At 40.2% G+C, this 22,688-nt stretch overlaps 1 protein-coding gene and 1 pseudogene across 1 annotated transcript; both read left to right on the plus strand.

Moving 5' to 3' along the window:
• Positions 1 to 203: 203 nt before the first annotated feature.
• Positions 204 to 20,138, plus strand: CENPH (centromere protein H). The gene is made up of 9 exons (XM_059062576.2): positions 204 to 442; positions 3,290 to 3,345; positions 5,851 to 5,899; positions 6,298 to 6,372; positions 8,488 to 8,544; positions 12,070 to 12,133; positions 12,464 to 12,515; positions 14,545 to 14,708; positions 18,671 to 20,138. The coding sequence occupies exons 1-9, from the start codon at positions 318 to 320 to the stop codon at positions 18,764 to 18,766; spliced, it is 738 nt and encodes a 245-aa protein (XP_058918559.1). The 5' UTR covers positions 204 to 317; the 3' UTR covers positions 18,767 to 20,138.
• On the plus strand, positions 1,425 to 2,155 carry LOC131755936 (mesoderm-specific transcript homolog protein pseudogene; annotated as a pseudogene).
• Positions 20,139 to 22,688: the final 2,550 nt, after the last annotated feature.

Below are 22,688 nucleotides of genomic sequence, written 5' to 3' on the forward strand. Positions count from 1 at the left end.
GGAGCCGGGGAGTGCCCCCGAACGGCTGCTGCATAGCCCTTAGCCCAGCACTCCACAGAACTGACGCTGAATTAAAGTGCTTCCAACTTTCACTAGTGGTCTGTAACGGTTTTAACCAGTACCTGGGCCAGGAAGGGTAAAAGAAGGGACAGCAGCCGCCGGAGACCGGGGCGGAAAAGGCGGGGCCCTGCGCCGGAAGGGGCGGGGTGGGGCGCCATGACCCTGCGGCCCCTTCCGGTGTCAATTTAGTGGCGGGAAAAGCGGCCCCTTCTAGGGTAGCGTGTGTTGGCCCTAAGTGGTAGCTCTTCGCGCCACGGATGGAGACGCAGTCCGAGGAGCAAGCCGCTGCCGAGGCCGCGGACTCCAGAGGGGAAAGCGAGCCGCCACAAGTCGCCGACGCCCAGGCGGCGTGTCCCGAGGACCGCATGACCCTGCTGCTCAGGTTGTTCCCTCTGGCCGGCTGGGCGGGAACCAAGTGGGCGTCGTGGCCAAGAGCTCCCCGCTTTGATTAGAATGTCCAGGGTTCGAATTCAGCGTCGGTCGCTTAATGGCTGCGTGCCTGCATCATTCACTTAAGCTCTTGAAGCCCCTTTCTTCATCTTGGCAAAGGAGAGAAAAATGACAGCTTCCTAGCAGAGTTGCTGTGGGCATTAAACGAGATATTCCGGAATCAGCGTTTAGCAAAGGGCCCTTAGAGCCTATGGAGCTGTAATTAACGCCTCCTTTCTTACCCAGTCATGCCCTGGGGCCCCTATTTTCAAGCCCTTTTGTTGGTTGCATGGAAGCCCTGATAACACTGGAGGGAGGTGGCTCCGCCCTTTTCTGTTATAGCTATGGCCCTTTTCAATCCAGAAGCTTCATTAGTTATATTTTCTACCAGGAAGCAACGTTTCTACGTTGCTAGGGCAAGAATTGATGAGAAAGGACATCAGTCTTTTACACCAGTGGGCAACTGTGGCCCTGGCCTTATCCATCCTACTCTGTTGTGTGACCCCCTCAAGCTAAGTTTTCATGTGTTTAAATGGTTGGGGGGAGTGGAATCACAAGAATATTTAATAATAACAGATGAAAATTATATGAAATTAAATTTCAGTCCCCTTAAGTAAAGTTTTATTGGAACACAACTTTCCTGCTTCAAGGGCTGAGTTGAGTAGTTACAGCAGATACTGTATGACTCACAAAGCCTAAAATATTTGCTGTCTGGTCCTTTACAGAAAAAAATTTGCAGATTTCTGTTCTAAATCAAAACAAGGTGATTTTTTTTAAAAAAAAGCTTTGTAAAAGTATTTCGGCTTTACCACTGCTTTGAAAGGCCTTGCCTAATAATAAACCTCACAACCTCACTTTAAAAATTCCCTCCTACCAGTGCACAACAGGTTCTCCCAAACATGGAATCTTGTAGCCCAGGTCTTACCTGAATCAGGATGAGGGAATTGTGCGTCCAGGTGGGGCTGTTGGCCATGCCTCTGCCTGTGGCTTATCTGCACATTCTGCCTCCCCTCCTACCCCCACTTTCTCCTGCTCTTCCATCATGGTAATTGTCAGGGAAATTGTTCACCTACAAGGGACTGCACGTCTCCTACTAGGATTCTGTGGGTATGGCTGGAAGTCTGGAGAAAGTCATGCTTCTATGTGGCTTTCCAATGTCCAGTTATGATTGGTACAAGATTTAGGTAGGTTAGACCATCCAGTTTCATTCAGTGATCGCCCTCGATTTCTTTGGCGTTGGTGTCAGTGACAACCTGAGATCACACTATTCCATGTTTGATCAGGCCAGCCTCATGGAGGCACTTTGGCGGTATCTGGGACTCCAGAACCTCAGGATCAACCTTTTTTCTCATGATTATGTAGATGTCTTTGCCCAGGAGCTGCTCTGCAGGCTCAAGCAGATTTGATCTGGTCGGCTTACTATAAAGAGTCTCTGTCAAACAGAATTGTATTTCCGAAGACTCACCATCTTCTCCTTCAGAGGCCTCTCAAAGAGGGAAGCATGCTTTCACCCATTCTCACTTGATTAATGAACTTCTTTGTATTCTCTCAAGGTCTCACCACAGTCTTTGGGCCATATACCCGACCCTCTGAGAGTGAGTTGTGGGACCTGTGGACAGGGATAGGCAACAGTGATGGGAACTTAGTTATAGACAGTCTTTTATAATATATCCATCAGAGGAAGAAGTTTGGAAGACACCGGGTCGGAGCTCTTGCCTTTAACTCTTCCTGTTCATTTTATCTATGAGGCATTGGATCTGGTCAGTCCCTATCCAGAGTTCTTGGAGTCATATAGGAAAATGCTGGTGCAGTCCATTGTCAATTCTGGACAGCCATATTAGCCACTGTCCACAGCTAGAGTATCCCATGGCCTTCTTGAATGTATATATGGGCTTCATCAACTCCTGGAAAGAATAGCTTCCCTGTATTACCTTCTCCTATTCCCTTATTTGTTGTGTATTGCACTTAGGAAGAAATGCCCAAAAGAGGTCCTGGCTACCAAACACTGTTCTCTCACAAAGGTCAACCTGACTCGTTGTTGTTGTTGTTTTTCGGTACGTGGGTCTCTCACTGTTGTGGCCTCTCCCGTTGCGGAGCACAGGCTCCGGACGCGCAGGCTCAGCGGCCATGGCTCACGGGCCCAGCCGCTCCGCGGCATGTGGGATCCTCCCGGACCGGGGCACGACCCCATGTCCCCTGTATCGGCAGGCGGACTCTCAACCACTGCGCCACCAGGGAAGCCCCACCTGACTCATTTTGATCTATTTGTTTGTGTAGCCCTTCTTTTTAAGCCTCATTTCAGTGTGGCCCATTAAGAATAATTTAAAAATCAAATTTGAGGGTTTCCCTGGTGGCGCAGTAGTTAAGAATCCACCTGCCGATGCAGGGGACACGGGTTCGTGCCCCGGTCCGGGAGGATCCCACATGCCGCAGAGCGGCTGGGCCCGTGAGCCATGGCCACTGAGCCTGTGAGTCCGGAGCCTGTGCTCCGCAACAGGAGAGGCCACAACAGTGAGAGGCCCGGGTACCACAAAAAAAAAAAAAAAAAAAAAAAAAAATCAAATTTGAAACTTTTCCTCACAGATGCTGTTTTCCTACTGTATTTCGAGTATTTTTCTGAGGCCTTATAAATTCTTTATGCCCATTTAAAATAAAATAGGCCAAAATGGAAGACATTAATGCTATTTATTTGTACTCATTTTGTTGCATCAGCTTGCAAAAAAGATGAGTAGATTTTTAATATAGTAATGAGTAAAACCTCAATAAATAATATAACTTTCTTCTCTTTATCTGTTTTCAGGGTAAGAGCACAGACCAAACAACAACTCTTGGAATATAAATCAATGGTTGATGCAAGTAAGTATTTTCATTTTCAAATAAGGTTTTGTGAGTTTGTTGATGAATAGTACTCCAGGGAATACACCAATTTTACAAAAATTTATTTATTTAGGGAATGGGAGGGCCAGCATAATGCAGTACTATACCCTGTAAGAAGGCAGAAAGCAGGCTTGCCCTGGTCCTAAGGAACTAGTTAGGAATTCAAGAAATGTATATAAAACAAGTAAATAACAATACAGGACAATTAAGTTCTGTTGATCAGAGAATTGGGAAATCCCTGTGGACTTAGGAAATCACAAAACTTACTACCATCAACAACCTGAACATTAAATTAGCAGATTAGGTGATTGTTAAGCAAGTGATCTGACACCTATACTTTGAGAAACACTGGATTATTGGCGTGAGAGCAGAAGAGGCATAAAGGTGTAAGTGAAAATTTTCAATTCTAAACACAGAAAAATTTTAAATTTATCTTTTAAAATTATTAATCCAGAAATCTCAGGGACCAAGAGAGTAGTAAAATGATGATTTAGTCATCCTGAAGTAATAACCACCTAATAGCCACCTGATTTATTGTAAGCCCTTGGGTCACAAAGATAGATTTTGGTTACCCTTTCTTTCTCTATGAAATAAACTTAAAGAGTAACATCAAATAGTACACTAGGTGGAATCACGAATTGTGGAGGGACCTCCCTGGTGGTCCAGTGGATGAGACAGCACTCCCAGTGCACTGGGCCCAGATTCAATCCCTGGTCAGGGAACTAGATCGCACATGCATGCCACAACTAAGTAGCCTGCATGCCGCAACTAAAAGAACGCACGTGCCACAACAAAGATCTTGTGTGCCGCAACTAGGGCCTGGCGCCTCCAAAATAAATAAATAAATAAATCTTTTTTTAGAAAAAATTGTGGAAAAGCCAAGGGACCTCATAGATGTCTTAATCACTTCCCTGAATCCATGTTTGAACTTAGGTAATTTTTGAGCTCTCCTGAAGCTCTCTTTAAGGTCATAGATCTGAAGGCATTTCTGGTGTGTTTTCCATCTCCATTCCAGGGTTTGTAAAGTCGTATTTTGTAAAAAACCAAACCAAACCCTAAAAAAATGGACCCCCAGCCTCTTTTCTGCTTACTGTAACTAGTAACTGTAGGAACTAGGATATTAACCAGGCCTTCTTGCCTCCAAAGCCATGTCCCTTTTGTTATATCAATAATGCTTGCCTCCTGAAAAAGAATATCTATTACATATATTTATATATAAATATATTATATATATATATATCTGAATCACTTTGCTGTATACCTGAAACTGATACAACATTGTAAATCAACTATACTTCAATTTAAAAAATGCTTAACTCAAAGATGGTTAGTAGGTCACTGCCCTTCCCCTGGAGGAATTAATGGTGTTCTTGTTTCCAAAGCTCATGTTCCTTGTATTAACCCAGTTACGTTTACCTTAGAGATGAGAAGTAGGACATACCTAATGCTTTTTCTGGCATGAGAGCCCATGTAATAAAAAAGTATATTCGATCTTAGATGTTGAAGTATAGGGGAAAAGCTATTCAAACTTTGGACCATTGAAGAATTATCTCTGAGTATTCCTGCACTCATAGTTGAATGAATTGATGCTAGGGATGGAGATACGGTGTTGAACAAAGCAGACTTTACCCTCATGGAGCTTAAATTCTATGTAGCAAAACAGGTAAGCAAAGAAACATGTGAGATAATTATGAGGTGAGGTAAATGTGATGAAGGCAATAATGGTGTGATAAGAGGGAGTGTCTACTTTAGACAGAGGAATCAGAGATGGCTTCTTCGAGAAGATGACCTTAAAGCTAAAATCCAAGTGATAAAAGAGTCTGCCTCCTCATGCAGTTCTTGTTTTCCCTGTATAGATAATTTTATTTTTAAAGGGTTGTGACATCTGAAAACTTGAGTAGATTTAATAGTCCACACTCTAGAATTTCTAGAATTTCTAGAAATTATAGTATTTGGTAGTGTTCAGTGTAGAAGTCATACATGTATTTTGTTAAATTTATCCTTAAGTATTTTGTGTTTTTGCGTGCAATTTTACATGTATTTTTAAATTTTAATTTCCTATTGTTAGTTGCTAATATATAGACATAGTTTTTTTTTTACATTGATTTTGTTCATTTTTTACTTTTTCTATCATTCTAAAACTGTGCTGTCTGACGTATTAGCCATTAGCTCCATGTGACTGTTGAACACTTGGAATGTGGTTAGTCCTCATTGAGAAGGACTGTAAATGTAAAATATGCACAGAAGAAAAGATTGTGAAATGTTTCAGTAGTAATTAGAAATTGATTACATGTTAAAATGATAATATTTTGGATCTGTTGGGTTTAATAAGCTATATTAAAATTAATTTCACTTATTTCTTTTGTAGTGTGGAAATGAAATTAAAAGTTACGTATTTGGTTTGCATTTGTGGCTTACATTATATTTCTGTTGGACAATGCTTTTATAAAATACTACTAACATCAAAAATTTATTTATTTGTAGATGAAGAAAAAACTCCAGAACAAATCATGCAGGAAAAGCAAATTGAAGCGTAGGTCATATTTTAAAATTTTAGTTGTGGTTTTTACAGATTTAATAATATATCCATCTTATAATATTGGCTGTCTTTTTCCTTTCCTTTTTTTTTTTCCAAGTAATTTGTAATGCACATATTGAGAAGTTGTTGATGTGGGATGTAGACTTACATGCACATGAGTGATCATATTATCACTTTTGGCATCCTCCACACCTTAACAAGATACTTAGCAAAGTGTCATAGCAGGAATCAGTTTACCAGATCTGTAAATGTATAGGTGTGGGGAGCCTGTAGAATACTTTTATTTAGAGAATAGGCATTTTACTTTCTTCACAGATTTACTTTATACCTTTATTCAAGTAGTTACTTTTTCTGATATTGCTGAAATTCTTTTGTTCATGCTTTTTTGGCAGTAAAATTGAAGAACTGGAAAAAGAAATTGAAGAGGCAAAAGTTGCTTTTGAAATGAAAAAGCTTGCGTTAGACAGGTAATTATTACCTTTTAAGTATGCAAAATGGGTATGGCTCAAGGTGGAGGGGATATTTTAACTAGTCTGAAGTAATCAATCAAAATGATGTTTAGATAATGGTCCCAGAAATTTTGAGCCCTGAGAGAAAAGTTATGTCATTCATTAATGTCTTCATTTGATGAAGTTACATAAGATAGGGTTAATAAGGAAATGTCAGTCAAGATAATAAAAGTGTGAGGTTAAATCTCATTCTGTGTTTGAAAGGATTATATGGATTCATTTACTCCAGTAACTTTTTAAAAAATATTTATTTATTTATTTTATTTTTTGGCTGCATCAGTTCTTAGTTGGAGCACGCAGGATCTTCGTTGTGGCGTGTGGGCTTCTCTCTAGTTTTGGCGCTTGAGCTCAACAGTTGCGGCATGTAGGCTCTCTAGTTGTGGCTTGTGTGCTCAGTAGTTGGGGCTCAAGGGCTTAGTTGTCCCGCGGCATATGGGATCTTAGTTCCCCGACCAGGGATCGAACCTGTGTCCCCTGCATTGGAAGGTAGATTCTTAACCACTGGACCACCAGGGAAGACCCCTATTCCAGTAACTCTTAATGGAGTAAAAGAATTGTCATTGAGTTTAAATATATTTTTAATTTTAGGCTTTGCATATATATTTTAAAATTCATTCAACAAATATTTGAGTGCTTACTGTGTCGTAAGCTTTGTGCTGGAGCTGGCATACAGTTGTTAATAAGACAAACGGTGGTCTCTATTATAGACTTATGATCTGAATTAATAGTCTCAATTAAGTGAATGACTCTAACAGTTTTTTCCTGTATTTCTGGCCATCCCAGATGAATTTACTTACGTTTAATTGAAAAGTAGTTAAAGCCCTTTTAATTGCTTCTAACAGTGAACATTTTTCCCTCATTTCATATGCTGGCTCATTATATAGATCATATTTTTTAAGTAAGGTGACTTCAAAGCTATTAAGATATCCCCCTTTAAGGAAATGACTGATATTGCTGAGCTGATTGCCTTTTTTTTTTTTAATTTATTTTTGGTTGCTTTGGGTCTTCATTGCCATGCACGGGCTTTCTCTAGCTGCGGCGAGCAGGGGCTACTCTTCTTTGCAGTGCATGGGTTTCTCATTGCAGTGGCTTCTCTTGTTGCGGAGCATAGGCTATAGGTGTGTGGGCTTCAGTAGTTGTGGCACACAGGCTCAGTGGTTGTGGCTCTTTGGCTCTAGAGTGCTGGGTCAGTAGTTGTGGCACGTGGGCTTAGTTGCTCCGTGGCATGTGAGATCTTCCTGGACCAGGGCTCGAACTTGTGTCCCCTGCATTGGCAGGTGGATTCTTAACCACTGTGTCACCAGGGAAGACCCTGATTGCCTTTTTATTATTATTTGTTAGCTATTTGAATTTAAAAATAAATTACAGTGCTTGCTTATACATAGACACATTTTAAAGTTCACAGTCAATTATGGCTTTGTATTCCCAAACTGTACTCATTTTGGGCCCGTGTTGATCTCTGTAGTAACCTTTTTTTTTCTTCCAGTTTTATTGTAATATAATTGACATACAGCACTGTATAAGTTTAAGGTGTGCAGCATAATGGTTTGACTTACATGCATCCTGAAATGATTATCACATTAGGTTTAGTGAACATCCATCATCTCAGATAGATACAAAATTAAAGAAATAGCAAAAAAAAATTTTTCTTGTGATGAGAACTCTTAGGATTTATTCTCTTAACAACCTGCATATATAATTTACAGCAGTGTTAAACATGTTTATCTTGTTGTACATTACATTTTGTAGTGCCTTAATGCTTCCTCACAGCCCCGCACTAAGGTGGACAGCTTGGAGAGTAAGTTCAGGCTGGGTGTCAGGTCTGCTCAGCCCCCCTCTCTGGCCATATGCATAACTGCATGCAACAGCCCCATTTATATTGGTGTTCCTTCATATTTCTATAACTTACTTATCAAAGTATTTCCCATATGATACTGTTTGAAAACCTACTTTTGTTTTATGTTATATTTAAAGAGAAATCAATCTTTACCTTGTCATATTTTTAAATTTTCTTTTTCAATGTACCCTAAATGTTATCCATGTTTTATAATGGAAGATTTTTTTCCTCTATAGGATACAGCTTTCAAGTGCAGTTAAAAAACACCTGGAGAAAATTAACACCAAGACTAGGTATGTTTTTTGTTTGTTTTATTTTCTTTTTTCTGGATTTGGTAAGGGTGGGAATAAGGGAGGTCCGCATAATGACTAGTTCTATGAATTTTTTTTTTTTAATTACCTGTCACTGCTGACCACCTTTATCTGGGGAATAAGAAACATGACAGAATTTCTGTGGGCCCGTCTCATAATTACAACTTTATAGTCCTGTTGACATCTTGTTTCATATGGATCAGGACCCTAAGGAGCAATGGAGGTTTTACCTTTACAATCTGGGATTTAAAAAAAAAAAAAAAAAATTATTTATTTATTTATATGGCTGCACCAGGTCTTAGTTCCCTGACCTGGGATCGAACCCGGGCCCCCTGCATTGGGAATGTGGAGTCTTAACCACTGGACCACCAGGAAAGTCCCCAATCTGAGAATTCTGAAGGAGGTTGTTTTTGTTTTGAATACATTTATTTATTTATTTATTTTTGTCTGCTTTGGGTCTTTGTTGCTGTGTGTGGGCTTTCTCTAGTTGCAGTGAGCGGGGGCTATTCTGTTGTGGTATGTGGGCTTCTCATTGCAGTGGCTTCTCTTGTTGCGGAGCACATGCTCTAGGCACATGGGCTTCAGTAGTTGGGACACGCGGGCTCAGTAGTTGGGACACGCGTGCTCAGTAGTTGTGGCTCGCAGGCTCTAGAGCGCCGGCTCAGTAGTTGTGGTGCACAGGCTTAGTTGCTCTGCGACATGTTGGATCTTCCTGGACCAGGGCTCGAACCCGTGTCCCCTGCATTGGCAGGCGGATTCTCAACCAGTGTGCCATCAGGGAAGCCCCTGAAAGAAGGTTTTGAAAGTTAACTTTCGTTTGGGATTTACTGTAAAACAGGAGCAATGCTATCTCATTTAAGCCAACAACAACTCAATGAGATAGGAAATATACTCCTCACTTTTGTATTGGCAGAAATGAGCTTGCATAGGTTCAATAATTGGCCTGGCAATCAGGGTCATCTCTAATCTGATTCTAAGTGCCTGGCCACCAGGGCCTTCCCTGTGATTTTATTTATCTCCCAGAGCTCTAATCTTGTGATAAAATACCACCACCAACAACCCCCACTGTTGGCACCAGAAAAGTACCAAGATGGATCTGGCACTTTCTCTATCTGGACGTCTTAGCCCCGACTGATACCCATTCCTCCCATATTCCATTTAACTGCAGGATTATATAAATCCTAAAATCTCAATTTGAACTCTCTAAATATTGCTCTCCCATGAAAGGAGAGCTTAAAACATTCTTGAGTTAAAGGAGTGCAGGATAGGGCTTCCCTGGTGGCGCAGTGGTTGAGAGTCCGCCTGCCGATGCGGGAGACACGGGTTCGTGCCCTGGTCCGGGAGGATCCCACATGCCGCGGAGCGGCTAAGCCCGTGAGCCATGGCCGCTGGGCCTGTGCGTCCGGAGCCTGTGCTCCGCAACGGGAGAGGCCACAGCGGTGAGAGGCCCGCATACCGCAAAAAAAAAAAAAAAAAAAAAAAAAAAAAAAAAAAAAAAAAGGAGTGCAGGATAGATTCATGGCATTGACACCAAAGACAGCACAAAGGCCAGGTAGGCTGAGGCAGCACCTTTAACCTGTCTTAAAGTTTACAACCACGTGTAGCTGTAACTAGCAGAAAAATGAGTTCAGCTCTCACGGGTCTGTGCAAATAGTCCCCTTTTTCAGCCTCCCAGGTAAACTTCTACAGTGTTTCTCACGCCTGGCTGATTATCAGGATAATTAGTATTTTCACAATAGTCACATTGCTGGTCCCATCCCAAACCTGCTGACTCAGAATCTTTGAAGATGGGGAGCTGGCAATCCACATTTAACAAGCCTCCCAAGGGATTGTGGCACTCTAAATGTGAGAACCACTATTCTCATCCAGTCTTATTTCCACCCTTTTACTCCAGCCATACTAAACTGCTTGATCTAGGTAATCTTCATAATTACACTTGACCATTGAACAACCTGGGTTTCAACAGCCCAAGTCCACTTATATGCAGGTGGTTTGGGTTTTTTTCTCAATAAATATGGTACCTGTATTTTCATTTTACAGATCTTTAAGTTAACTAAGTATGGGGGAAGATTTGTGTTTAGTTAGAGGTCACAATATGTGGAATCAGAACTAGGGTTTGATCCAAACTGTTTCAGCTTTCTGCCCTTGGGTGAGTCATTTAATTCCTTTGTTTTTGAGGCAGAGATAGCAGTGCTCTTGACTGTGTGGGATGGTTGGTGTCCCTAACCACTCACCCCACCTGCATTGTTCAAGGTTCAACTGTACTTTTCATCTTTTAAGACTCAAGGATTTCCCTTGTTCCACCCTTTGCACAACTCTTAGAAGGGTTCATAGCCGTTACTGGTTGTAATGAAACCATATGATGGTTGTGGATTGATTTTTTCCCCATAAGATTCTTTCCTCTTTGAAAACATGTAGTATGTTTTATTCTATTTTGTATTCCTGGTGCCTGGCACAGTCTTACCATGTAGTAGTCACTCAGAAATACTTGTTGGAGGGGCTTCCCTGGTGGCACAGTGGTTGAGAATCTGCCTGCCAATGCAGGGGACACGGGTTCAAGCCCTGGTCTGGGAAGATCCCACATGCCGCAGAGCAACTAAGCCCATACACCACAACTGCTGAGCTTGTGCTCTAGAGCCCGTGAACCACAACTACTGAACCCGCACACCTAGAGCCTGTTCTCACTGCAACTAGAGAAAAAGACCGTGCGCAGCAACAAAGACCCAACGCAGCCAAAAATAAAGTAACTAATTTAAAAAAAAAAGAAATACTTGTTGGAGAAATGGGGATAAAAGCAGTTTATTCAGTGAAACTATTCTGTATGATATGATAATGGTAGATACATGTCATTATACATTTGTCAACTCATAGAATGTACAACACCAAGAGTGAACCCTAACCCTAATGTAAACCATGGCCTCTGGGTGATAATGATGCGACAGTGTAGGTTCATCATTTGTAACAAATGGATCGTTCTGCTCGGGGAGGCTGTGCAAGCGTGGGGGCAGCCTGTACATGGGCTTCCCTTCCACTCGGTTCTGCTGCGAACCTAAAACTTGTCTAAAAACTAAAGTCTATTTCCAAAAAAAAAGTGATGAATTAGTAAGCTGTTAGGGGTTTTTCTCCCTAAATATGAGATTTTTAGAAATGTTCCTGGGGAATTCCCTGGCGGTCCAGTGGTTAAGATTCCGAGCTTCCACTGCAGGGGGCACCGGTTCGATCCCTGGTCTGGGAACTAAGATCCCACATGCTGTGCAGTGCGGCCAAGAAAAAAAACAAAAGGAATTAATTTGATATCCTTTGTTGTCTGTGAGCAAAATTTTTTCTAGGGAAATGCATCTCTAATTCTAAACAGAAATTTAGTTTACATCAAACTTTTCCAGACTTATTTTGTTAAGTTTTCTATTGAAGTGTACAATGAATATAATGAAAGTAAATATATACTATCTGATTTCTTAATTGAGTTTTATTAACTGTTAATAAATCATATTTTTTATTCCTTTTCAGTGTGCTCATGGATAACATGAAACAAATACTAAGTCTAAATAAATTAGTAATGAAATCACAGCAGGTAACTTTGAATATAAAGCAGCTTGTGCATTTTCATGATTTCAGTAACATTCTTGCTGGTAACTGTATGTGACTAAATAGGATTGCCCAAAGAGACTAATATGGTTGGAATTCAGTGTCCTTAAGTTTTCTCTCTTTTCCATAATTCCATTATTTCTGACTAATTATCTACTTATCATTTAAGCTACTTTTCCTTTCCCTTTTGTTGTGTGGAAACAGAGGAATTGATAACCGGAGCTCTAGAGAATATGAATAGATAAAATTCAGTGATTTAAATATTATAGGTGTATTCTTAGGTTATGTGCCTTAATCTTTTTATTTCTAATAACAGGAAACTCGAGACTTGGAAGGCAAATTGCTTGATGTTAGAAAGAAGAGATTGCGTATGTAGAACACTTTTATTTTTTTTTGGAGAATACATTTTCACTTAATATGAAGATTGATAAGGCCAGATCTCTCAATCACTGAAAAATTTTTTAATTTTCTTAAAACTTTGGACATAGCAATTTAAAAAATAGTACATAAAATGGATTTTGCTTGATTTGTTGTTTTAGAACTTTAAATCACAAAAATTAAGACATTCTCAGTGGGGGAAGGAATATCAAATAATACAAAAAAGTATAATGTGAAAGCCATACCTCCGTCCTGTGTGACCACAGTTAGGAGTACATCATTCCAGGCCTTTTTCCACACCTATATAAACATATTTATATAAACATAATTTTTAAAAATTTATTTAATTTTATTTTTGGCTGTGTTGGGTCTTTGTTGCTGTGTGTGGGCTTTCTCTAGTTGCGGGGCACTGGCTTCTCATAGTGGTGGCTTCTCTTGTTGCGAAGCACAGGCTCTAGGCGCGCGGGCTTCAGTGGTTGCGGCATGTGGGCTCAGTAGTTGTGGCTCTCGGGCTCTAGAGTGCAGGCTCAGTAGTTGTGGTGCACGGGCCTAGCTGCTCCGCGACATGTGGGATCTTCCCAGAACAGGGCTCGAACCCATGTCCCCTGCACTGGCAGGTGGATTCTTAACAACTGTGCCACCAGGGAAGCCCCCTAAACATAATTTTTAAATGATCACTTGATACATATGGTTCTACAGCTTTTTAACTTAATGAACATGAGATGGGTTTTTGCATTGAAATGTTTTATTGAAATGTATTTTAGAAGTAACACATATTCTCTATAAAGAACTTAGAAACAGAAAAACATACATAGGAAGTTAAATTTTTAATTTTATCAAGAGATAATCGATCTTCAATGCTTCTTATTTATAAAATAAAATTGGCATAATTTTATTCTTTGTTGTAAACTGGTTTTTTCATTATCAGTATAGGCATGATTTATTATTTTAAAATATTTTGTAGATTTGCCTTTTTGTAAGTAATCTCAGGGTTAGAAGTACTCCTGGTCATCTGATCTAATCACCCTTTGGCTTTTTTTCCATTGCATTCCTGTCAAGGAACCAAGCTCCTGAGATACACCCATTTATGTTTTCAAATACTGTCTATCCTCAACTTATGATGTTTTGACTTAATGATATTTTGACTTTATATTGATATGCATTTAGTAGAAACTGAATTCAGATTTTGAATTTTCCTCTTTTCCTGGACTAGTAACATACTCCCATGTGATGCTGGGCAGCAACATCAAGCCCCAGCTCCTATCAGCCACATGATCACAAGGGTAAACAACCAATACACTTAGAACTATTATGTTTTTCATCTTCAGTACAGTATTCAATAAATTACATGAGATATTTAACACATTGTTATAAAACAGGCTTTGTGTTAGATGGTTTTGCCCATTTGCAGCCTAATGGAAGTGTTCTGAGCATGTTTAAGGTAGGCTAAGTTAAGCTGTGATGTTTGGTAGATTAGGTGTACTAAATGCGTTTTTGACTTAGGATATTTTCAACTTAAGATGGGTTTACCAGGAAGATCTCTAGTTTAGTTCTCAGAACATTTCGGGAACAACAACAAAAAAATGGTTGATGGTATTTATCCCTGGAGAAAGGAATCTTACCTTTCCTTGAAAATTCATCTTGTTGATATTATAATTTTCGTAAATAAAGTGGGGGAAAGTTTTTCCTTACATGTATCTCCTGCTATTTTTTTGGTAACCCAGAGTAAGTCCTCTTTGACATGATGCCACAGCAAACATTTGTAGACAGTATCATTGTCATACGTGCATACCTTGAACATCTCACAGAGGACATTACTAAGTATGAAATTAAAATATTGGTGTTTTGCACCAGAGAAATCATTTTCAGATCAAAATGGAACTGCAGCCTAAAATGCTGCTTATTTAAAATTTTCTCTTGACTGAAATAATCAGCAACTGTTCTGCTTCATAAGTTTTCAAGATTCTTGTTTATAGGAGTTATCATATATAGTATATCATTTTATTTTTAACCCAATAGAGTTAAAACAAGCTTCAGAAAGGAAGCTTTTAGAAATACAGACTGAAAAGAACAAACAGAAAGATGATTTGCGTAGTATGGAAAATTCGGGCAAGATAAAGACCATACAACAAAACCTGGAGACGGAGATACAGATTACTACAGTTATTCAGCATGTGTTCCAGGTAATATTTTTATTTATTTATTTTTTTTTGTGGTACGCGGGCCTCTCACTGTTGTGGCCTCTCCCGTTGTGGAGCACGGGCTCCGGACGCGCAGGCTCAGCGGCCATGGCTCACGGGCCCAGCCGCTCCGCGGCATGTGGGATCTTCCCGGACCGGGGCACGAACCCGTGTCGCACGAACCCGCGTCCCCTGCATCGGCAGGCGGATTCTCAACCACTGCGCCACCAGGGAAGCCCCAGGTAATATTTTTATAAAATAGGAAGGGGGGTAAAGAACTTTTAAAAAATGGTTGGTTCTATTACTTTCAGGCTTATTTTCATTTAATTTTTGATCTTACTAAATAATTCAGTACTGAGTATTAAGTTGTTTACATATATCTTGAATTTATGTCTATTTAGCTTTTAAGGCTTTGGTTTTTTGTTATAGCTAGACCTTAGGCATTCATAAATGGAAATGATTTCAGCAGCTCTGTGGAGGCAGAATGGTATAACGGTGGAGAGCAGTAGACTTCAAGTTGGGAAGTGGGGAAAACATGGATGCGGGTGATGGGAATCTAGAGTTAAGATCCTGCCAGCTACTTAATAGTTGCTGAGGGACTTCCCTGGTGGCACAGTGGTTAAGAATCCGCCTGGCAATGCAGGGGACATGGTTCGATCCCCGGTCTGGGAAGATCCCACATGCCACAGAGCAAATAAGCCCGTGTGCTATAACTACTGAGCCTGCATGCCACAACTACTGAAGCCCATGCACCTAGAGCCCATGCTTTGCAACAAGAGAAGCCACCATAATGAGAAGCCCATGCACCGCAATAAAGAGTGGCCCCCGCTCACTGCAACTAGAAAAAGCCCGCGCACAAATAAATAAAATTTTTTTAAAAACTTGCTGACCTTGAGGAAATTATTTAACTTTTCTAAGCATTAGTTTCCTTGTGTAGAAAGAGTGGTTATTAGGACTAAAGGTGATAATTCATGTTAATCTGTTCAGCATGGTGTCTGGTCGAAGCAAATTCTCAATGAATATTGGTGGTAGTTCTCATGTCAGGGATTTTTTATTTTTATTTTTTAAGTTTATTTATTTTTTGGCTGTGTTGGGTCTTCTTTGCTGCACACAGGCGTTCTCTAGTTCTGGCAAGCAGGGGCTACTCTTTGTTGTGGTGCTCGGGCTTCTCATTGCAATGTCTTCTCTTGCTGCAGAGCATGGGCTCTAGGTGCAGGGTCTTCAGTAGTTGTGGCTTGCAGGCTCAGTAGTTGGGGTGCATGGGCTTAGTTCCTCTACGGCATGTGGGATCTTCCTGGACCAGGGATCGAACCCTTGTCCCCTGCACTGGCAGATGGATTCTAAATCACTGCGCCACCAGGGAAGTCCCCATCATGTCAGTTTTTAAATTTTATGTGTTCATTTAGCCTGGAGATTTTTCTTTACTTTTTTTTTTTTTTTTTTTTTTCTTTTGTGGTATGCGGGCCTCTCATTGTTGTGGCCTCTCCCGTTGCGGGGCACAGGCTCTGGATGTGCAGGCCCAGCGGCCATGGCTCACGGGCCCAGCCGCTCCACGACATGTGGGATCTTCCCGGACCGGGGCACGAACTTGTGTGCCCTGCATCGGCAGGCGGGCTCTCAACCACTGCGCCACCAGGGAAGCCCACTTTTTAAAAAAAAAAAAAAATTTATTTATTTATTTGGCTGTGCTGGGATCTTCGTTGCTGCGTGCGGGATCTTTAGTTGTGGCATGCGAACTCTCAGTTGCGGCATGTGGGATTTAGTTCCCTGACCAGGGATCAATCCCGGGCACCCTGTATTGGGAGCGCAGAGTCTTAGCCACTGGACCACAAGGGAAGTCCCTCTTTACTTTTTTTTTTTTTTTAATAAATTTATTGTTTTTGGCTATATTGGGTCTTCGTTGCTGTGTGCGGGCTTTTCTCTAGTTGGGGTGCGCAGGCTTCTTATTGCAGGGGTTTCTCTTGTTGCGGAGCACGGGCTCTAGGTGTGTGGGCTCGGTAGTTGTGGCTCACGGGCTCTAGAGCACAGGCTCAGTAGTTGTGACTCACGGGCTGAGTTGCTCCATGGCATGTGGGATCTTCCCGGACCAGGGCTCGAACCTGTGTCCCCTGCACTGGAAGGTGGATTCCTAACCACTGTGCCACCAGGGAAGCCTCCTCTTTACTTTTTTTTTTTCTTCTTTACTTTTTTTTTTTTTTTTGCAGTACTCAGGCCTCTCACTGTTGTGGCCTCTCCCTTCGCGGAGCACAGGCTCCAGATGCTCAGGCTCAGCGGCCATTGCTCATGGGCCCAGCTGCTCCGTGGCATGTGCGATCTTCCCGGACCAGGGCACGAACTCGTGTCCCCTGCATCAGCAGGCGGACTCTCAACCCTTGCGCCACCAGGGAAGCCCTTTCTTTACTTTTTGAATTATAAAATGTCTCTGGAACTGTTGAGATGAAATACTTAAAACTACCAGTTTTCAATTATGAAGATACCCAGTTAAAACTGCCAATTATATGTAAAGCATATCCTTATAGAACATGAGGTCTTATATCTCACTGTAAGAAATTCTTTCCCAGGTCTTACTCCTATTTTTTAGTAGCAACGGGTGATTTGATTAGGAATAACCAGATCCCCTAGGCTAACGTCAAGTGGAATATTGTATAATAAGTATAGAATCATTTTAATTTTCTTTGGCACATATTCCTTACTACTGCTTTGAAATTTCTGTTATTTTGTGTTTCTTAGTTTTTATTCATATCCTCTAAATTAGTGTTAATTGTGATTTAATGAACCTATTGCTTTGTTGAACGGAATGTAGCTTTGCCCAATCTTAGGAGCTCTCTTTGTTCCTAAAAGAAAAAGAGCACTTAGTGGTTCAGTCATGTGTGAATGCTTACCTCCACCTGCCTTTGTACATTTGACTGGATTTATATACACTATCCCTTTCATTCACTTACGGCAAAAACGTGCCTTATATAGGCCAAGGTTTTTCATATTTTTATATATAACAATTTAACACTTATATTCTAAAATCTATTAACAGTATTTCAATTAGTAATTCAGTATCATTGAGCTGCAGTTTTTAAAAGAATAATGACCAGAGTTTTCATTAATTATAACCCTAATCATTCCTCCATTGTCTACTGCAAAAATATTCTTCACCTTTGTCAGGGTCTTAAAGCTTTACAAGGGCTAAAAACTAAGCTCTTCTTTTACCTCTTGTAAAAATAATGCATGTTACTTACAGTTCAATTGTTTTTCACCATAGAAGTGCAAAATGAACTCTGGACCACAGCTGCAATCTTTTCCCTTTAGGACACACTGCCAGTATCCTTAATAGGTAAAAACTATCCACAAAAACTGGCAAAGCATAAAAATTGTTGTAAACATTGTAAATATTCCCTAGCATTATGTAGATCAAGGTTGAAGTATTACTGAAAGTAGAAATGGGGATACAAGAATGCATTACTACTTCTTCTCATCATCACAGAGTAAATGTTCACACCTACTTCTGTAAAGATAAGATCAGTGAAAGGATTTATTTATTTATTTATTTATTTTAAAACTACCTTTTAAAAAATTTTTATTTTATTATTTATCTTTTGGTTGTGTTGGGTCTTCATTGCTGTGTGCAGGCTTTCTCTAGTTGCGGTGAGCAGGGGCTACTCTTCATTGTGGTGCGCAGGCTCCTCATAGCGGAGGCTTCTCTTGTTGTGAAGCACCGGCTTTAGGTGCACGGGCTTCAGTAGTTGTGGCTCGCGGGCTCTAGAGCGCAGGCTCAGTAGTTAGGTGCACGGGCTTAGTTGCTCCATGGCATGTGGCATCTTCCCGGACCAGGGCTCAAACCCATGTCCCCTGCATTGGTGGGCGGATTCTTAACCACTGCGCCACCAGGGAAGTCCTGAGGATTTTTTTTTAATCTTGTTAAATTTTTAAGAGTACTTAGAACTTTAATTTAAAAAATTTTTTCTTAATTACAGAACCTCATTTTGGGGAGTAAAGCCAACTGGGCAGAGGATCCTGCCCTTAAGGAAACTGTACTGCAGCTTGAGAAGAATCTCACCACGATCCAATAAGAATTCTGTTTTGACGTTTTTTTTGTTTCTGTCTTTAATGTCATTTAAATTGCAATTTCAAGTGAAATTCTTTTCAGTGTTTTTGGAACTGTTCCAATACTACAATTTTTTTTTAGCTTAACAGTGTTACATGGAATTTACTACTTTAAATATGATAAAGTGACCAGCATAATCTAAAAGAATCTGAAAATCTTAACCTTGGAAGTGTCCCAAAAGATATCTAGTCCAGCTTTCCATTGAATGTGGACTTTTTTTTTTTTTTACAATATTCCTGGAAGTCCCAACTTTCATTTGGAATACTTCTCTGTATTTGTTTGTCAACCAAAATATTGGAAAGTTAGAAAAGCATATCCACATCTTTATTTTTTTCAACTGTCAGTTGTATTTTATTCAAATAAATCTCATTTTAGTTCTAACTAGAGATTTTCTTTTGCCTTTAAAAAAAAAATTTGTGATATAATTGATATGTAACATTGTGTAAGTTTAAGATGTACAACATGTTGATTTGACCACCGTGGTATTAGCTAACACCTCCATCATGTTACACAATTATCATTTCTTTATCATGGTGAGAATATTTAAGATTACCCTCTTAGTAACTTTAAAGTATGTAATATAGTATTGTTAACTAGAATCACAGTGCTGTACATTAGATCTCCAAAATTTATTCATCTTCTAACTGCAAGTTTGTACCCTTTGACCACTATTTCCCCAGTTCTCTCACTCCCCCATCCACATTTTTAAACAGACACCCAAATAAAGCACCTCAATCATGAAAAAGAAAGAAAAAGAAAAACATTCTAAATGTTAACAGTTGTGGTTATTATAGAAAAATTGTGACTTTTTTCTTTTGTATTTTTATGTTTATCGTGCATTACTTTTATAAGTTAAAAAATAAAAAGAATAAATATTATTCTATGTTATTTAAAAATAGAACTTGCCACCTTTTATAGAATCCAATTCCATTTTTGGAAAACGAATTTGAGCTCTTTATTAATTTGGAGCTGTTGATAATTTTTATAGACAATGTAGTGTTTTCAACATTCTTTTAAGATGGACTTTAAGGGATCCCTGCTTAGGGAACTAGATCCCACATGCATGCCGCAACTAACAGTTTGCATGCCACAACTAAGGAGCTGGCAAGCCAGAACTAAGGAGCCGGTGAGCTGCAACTAAGGAGCCCGCCTGCCTCAACTAAGACCTGGCACAACCAAGTAAATAAATATTTTTTTTTAAAAATTACTCTAGTTGAAAAAGACGTGACATTTTTTTTTAAAAGGACTTTAAACTGGAAAAGATGCACTGCAGTGGATAATAGCATTTGAAATCTGTTATTTAGATCAGTAACAAAAATAAAGAGATTTGAATACTGAAAACTTTTCTTTGGAATATTTATAGTTTTGCTTCATTTGTTTTGATAAATTATAATTTATGTGGTTTTTTTTTTAAGTTTTTAAAATTTTATGTGTAGTTACTCTTTTTGCCACAGTGTATTCTTGGAAATGGTCCACATGAATTATAAAACAAGTTATATTTTTCTCATAGAAAAACATTCTGGAAACTACCTTCCTGATCCAAAGATACAGCATTAAATAAATCATAGATGCATGCTTTATTAGTGAATCCCAACTCAAAGGGTTACCACCATCCTCAGAAAAACTTTCTGCATTTTCCTAAGATTTTATTGTCCTGTTGTGTGCTCCCTCTTAAAGCCCAGCTCTGAGGGAGAAATTGTATTACTTAGTTTTCTTGGAAATTATGCTGAAAAACAACCTCAAATCTCAGTGGCTTATAAGGAACATATCCTCTGTTGGATCCATGGTTTGGCTGATCATTCTAGGACCCAGGCTGAGGGAGCAGCCACTATCTGAAACACATGCTCATGGTTTATGAGGCCAAGTCAAATTATACAGCACATTTCATTTCTACTTGGAAGAGGTATACATTATTTCCACCCAGGTTCCACTCAAGCTTAACATCACTGGGGCAGGAAAGTATACTCCCACAGCAGGGAAGTGCTGGGGAAACCAAATGGATATTTGCTGAAAAGAATATAGTCTACCACAGCCTGCTACCTTGGTCTTAAATATCAACTTCCCTTCTGCATGTAAAAGATGCACCTCTCCCCAAAGAAGGTAAGCTAAGAATGTCATCTAGTCATACCAGTTTCAAAGAGTCTTCACATTATTTCAGATGTATCTCTTCCTGATCTGGAGACCTATGAACTGAAAAGACAAGCTATACTGCTTCACACAGCCAGCAAACAATAGTGGAGAAGGACTGTAGCAATTCTGAAATATTGCCTGGCAAGTGATAGGAGGTCCCCTTTCCTAGGGGACAGGGAACACCTTTGGATTTGGCTCTCTGGAAGCAGTTCTTTATCTCTGGTTCTTCATTCTGCCCTTTGGGAGGTTCTCCCTATCCATTACTAACTTTGGCCATATCTGAAAAGGGCATTAGAGATTATGCCCATCTGAACAGCTTTCTTAGTTGGGGACCCAAATATCTTTTTACATCTCAGTCACAGTCTTAAAATCCAGGCTAGTGGTGCTTTTGCTAATACATTTTTCTTAAAAATGGTGGTGGTGGTGATGGTTGTTTTGGTTGGTTGTTTCATCGTATCAAACTATGATTTACCAGCTGACTGGTTTTATAAATAAAGTTTTATTGGAACAAAGCCACACCCATAGGTTTACATATTATCTATGGCTGCTTTCCCTCTACAATAGCATACGCTGGTCCCCTGTTTATGATGGTTCAGCTTAGGATTTTTCAACTTTGTGATGGTGCAAAAGCTATATGCATTTAGTACAGACCATACTTTGTATTTTGAACTTTGATCTTTTCCTGGGCTAACAATACTCTCATGATGCTGGGCCACAGCAGCAAGCCACATTGTCAGCCACACAGTCACAGAGGCAAACAACCAATATACTGGGCTTCCCTGGTGGCGCAGTGGTTGAGAGTCCGCCTGCCGATGCAGGGGACACGGGTTCGTGCCCCGGTCCGGGAAGATCCCACATGCCGCGGAGCGGCTGAGCCCGTGAGCCGTGGCCGCTGAGCCTGCGCGTCCGGAGCCTGTGCTCCGTAACGGGAGAGGCCACAACGGTGAGAGGCCCGCGTACCACAAAAAAAAAAAAAAGGGGGGGGGGCCTGGATGAGAATTCTGTGGAGTATGAATGCCAACACTTACAAATAAATCCACAAGTAGAGAAAAGTTGGAGCATTTTCCTGGCAGGCTTCCCAAACAAAATTCATACCAATATGACCAGTAATTTGTACTGCATTTGACATTTTCTGAATTTATCATCAGGTATTCCCAGGAAACTTTTTGGTATTACAGGACTTGGAAAGTTTATCTTTTAATTAAATCTCTAGACATATATACACTAATATGTATAAAATAGACAAGAACCTGCTGTATAAAAAAATAAAATTTAAAAAAAAGTCTCAGGTTTCCCTGGTGGCACAGTGGTTAAGAATCCACCTGCCAATGAAGGGGACATGGGTTTGAGACCCGGTCCAGGAAGATCCCACATGCCACAGAGCAACTAGGCCCGTGTGCCACAACTACTGAGCCTGCGCTCTAGAGCCTACGTGCCACAACTACTGAAGCCCGCGCGCCTAGAGCCCGTGCTCCGCAAAGAGAGAAGCCACCGTAGTGAGAAGCCCGTGCACCGCAGTGAAGAGTAGCCCCCGCTCGCTGCAACTAGAGAATGCGGGCGCACAGCAACAAAGACCCAACGCAGCCAAAAATGAATGAATAAAAAATAATATAATTTTTTAAAAAATCTCTAAATCATGGGAATCCTTTGCCCATTTTCTTCATCTCTGAAGTATAATCATAAAGGGAAATAACAAATATTTATTTTATTTAGAAAACTAGCCAATAAATTCTCTCTTAAATGACCAGAATGAGAAT

The sequence above is a fragment of the Kogia breviceps genome, chromosome 4 (assembly GCF_026419965.1).
Source record: "Kogia breviceps isolate mKogBre1 chromosome 4, mKogBre1 haplotype 1, whole genome shotgun sequence".
NCBI lineage: Eukaryota > Metazoa > Chordata > Mammalia > Artiodactyla > Physeteridae > Kogia > Kogia breviceps.